At 43.2% G+C, this 1,997-nt stretch overlaps 1 protein-coding gene across 1 annotated transcript in view; it reads right to left on the bottom strand.

Annotated features, from left to right (window-relative positions):
• Nucleotides 1-1,349, bottom strand: part of pex6 (peroxisomal biogenesis factor 6) — a 28,523-nt gene extending 27,174 nt beyond the window's left edge. Inside the window, 1 exon segment of the mRNA XM_015380943.1 lies at nucleotides 711-1,349. Within this exon segment, the coding sequence (XP_015236429.1) occupies nucleotides 711-1,349 (639 nt within the window).
• Nucleotides 1,350-1,997: the final 648 nt, after the last annotated feature.

The raw sequence follows: 1,997 nt of genomic DNA, 5'->3' as shown, positions 1-1,997 counted from the left end.
AATAATCTCAATCCAACATGTTTTAATAATCCCAATCCAACATGTTTTAATAACCCCAATCCAACATGTTTTAATAATCCCAATCCAACATGTTTTAATAATCCCAATCCAACATGTTTTAATAACCCCAATCCCACATGTTTTAATAATCTCAATCCAACATGTTTTAATAATCCCAATCCAACATGTTTTAATAATCCTAATCCCACATGTTTTAATAATCCCAATCCAACATGTTTTAATAATCCCAATCCAACACGTTTTACAGCTCTGAGCTCTACTTGCGGTTAGGCAATGTTGTTGCGACGTAATCCCATCACTATTTCAGTCATATCCATCTTTGAAGCAACTAGTGTTATGGTAAGAATACACAAAAGGACTTTATTTAGCAGGAAAGCAAAAACGCAAAATTAACAAAAGGCCAGTAGGATGTGGTAAAGTTTCCAAAAACCTCTGAAACGTCCCCCTTGGTGGGAACTGATGCAGTCGATATCAGCTTAGCATAAAACATGGCTGCGCTCCAGATTACTCACAAAGTCGGTCTGCTTCTCCAGATTTTTAGATTTCTTCTCTTGATTTTTAACAGATGTTCATGTTGATCCGTTCTATCAGAACTCTGACTGACTTGTGCTTAATTTATGCTCCAGCCGGCAGCCGTTCACATCAGAACAGCTGCAGCTCAGACTGTGTTTTATAGTGTTTAATATTACCTTCATCCTCAGCGCAGAGTTCTTCCAGGGAACTGCTTCTCCTTCCGTCAGGTTGAACCACAGAGTGGCTGAGATGAAGCCCACGTCCTCGTGGATCTCCCGTTCTGGACTTGGTGTTAGATCCACCACGACTGCAGAGACCAGGCGCTCTCTGCAGGGGCGAACCCTGACATCGACCTCTTCCTCCGGTCCTCTGTAGCTCCCAGCAGACCGAGACAACCTCACCCACTCGTGGTTGAACAGACCCAGCCTCAGAAGCAGCTGTTTGCTCATGAACACGCAGCCGTCTGAGTCCACAAGCTCTCCTTGCGGGCCTTTGACCCTGGACCATCGTTGAGTGTCCACCACGGATACGTCCAACCTGCACTCCAACGCCTGCAAGACGTCAGGCAGCCCAGAACCGAGACACCTCCGGCTGTCAAGGAGAGACCGAGACCCGGCCAGGCTGTCTGCATAGTGAGCAAAGTCTGAAACACACAGACGGGGGGGCCTGGGGGGCAAAGAACGGCCAGGAGGGTCCACAGCGTCCCAGCACTCTGTCAGAACCAGAGAGGTGTCTGCTGTGATCTTCCCCTGCCTTACAGGACTGCAGTCCAGAACCAGGAGCTCCAGAAGGTTCTGTTGCACCTTAAAACACATCAAACAGGAGACAATTCAGATGAGTAAAACAACACAGAGTTCTGCAGAACGGTGCGTTAAAGATGAACCTGGAAACAGATGATTAATGTAGAAAATGCTCCTTTAACGGATAGATACACAGAAGTCCTGCTTACAATAAACGTTTTTCTACCCCGAAAAGTTACAGCCAGTATTACAAAGGCAGAAAATCATATAGGTTTAGTGAATTTATAGAAATATATTTCCTTAAGGAGTCGAAGGCCATGCTTGAAAGTTGTAGTTCCATATCCTATCATAAAAATAACTATAAAATATTAACATTGCTCTGGGACTCGTTTGTAAATTAAAAGGATTTAAACCCTTATAAAAAGGAATGAAACAAACTTTGAATTTTTATTTTAACCAAATCACTTTTCATTTTCGGTCTATGTCAGTATAAGATGGGCTGTGTATAACTGTAATTATGTATACTCAGGGTGGATTTACCATGAGGCAATAGTAGGCAGCTGCCTAGGGCCCCAAGTTCCTGGGGGCCCCATAAAACTCTGTTTACATGTATGGTTAATACAACTATTCCTTATTTGTGCACATTATGTTTTTGAAAAAAAAAAATCCTTTCGCTAAAATTCCATCAGAACGCTGATAATATTAAGTGTGTCTCAGCCCCCC

The sequence above is a fragment of the Cyprinodon variegatus genome, unplaced genomic scaffold (assembly GCF_000732505.1).
Source record: "Cyprinodon variegatus isolate N-32 unplaced genomic scaffold, C_variegatus-1.0 Scaffold225, whole genome shotgun sequence".
NCBI classification, from domain to species: domain Eukaryota; kingdom Metazoa; phylum Chordata; class Actinopteri; order Cyprinodontiformes; family Cyprinodontidae; genus Cyprinodon; species Cyprinodon variegatus.
This window is presented reverse-complemented; position numbering and strand designations above follow the sequence as displayed.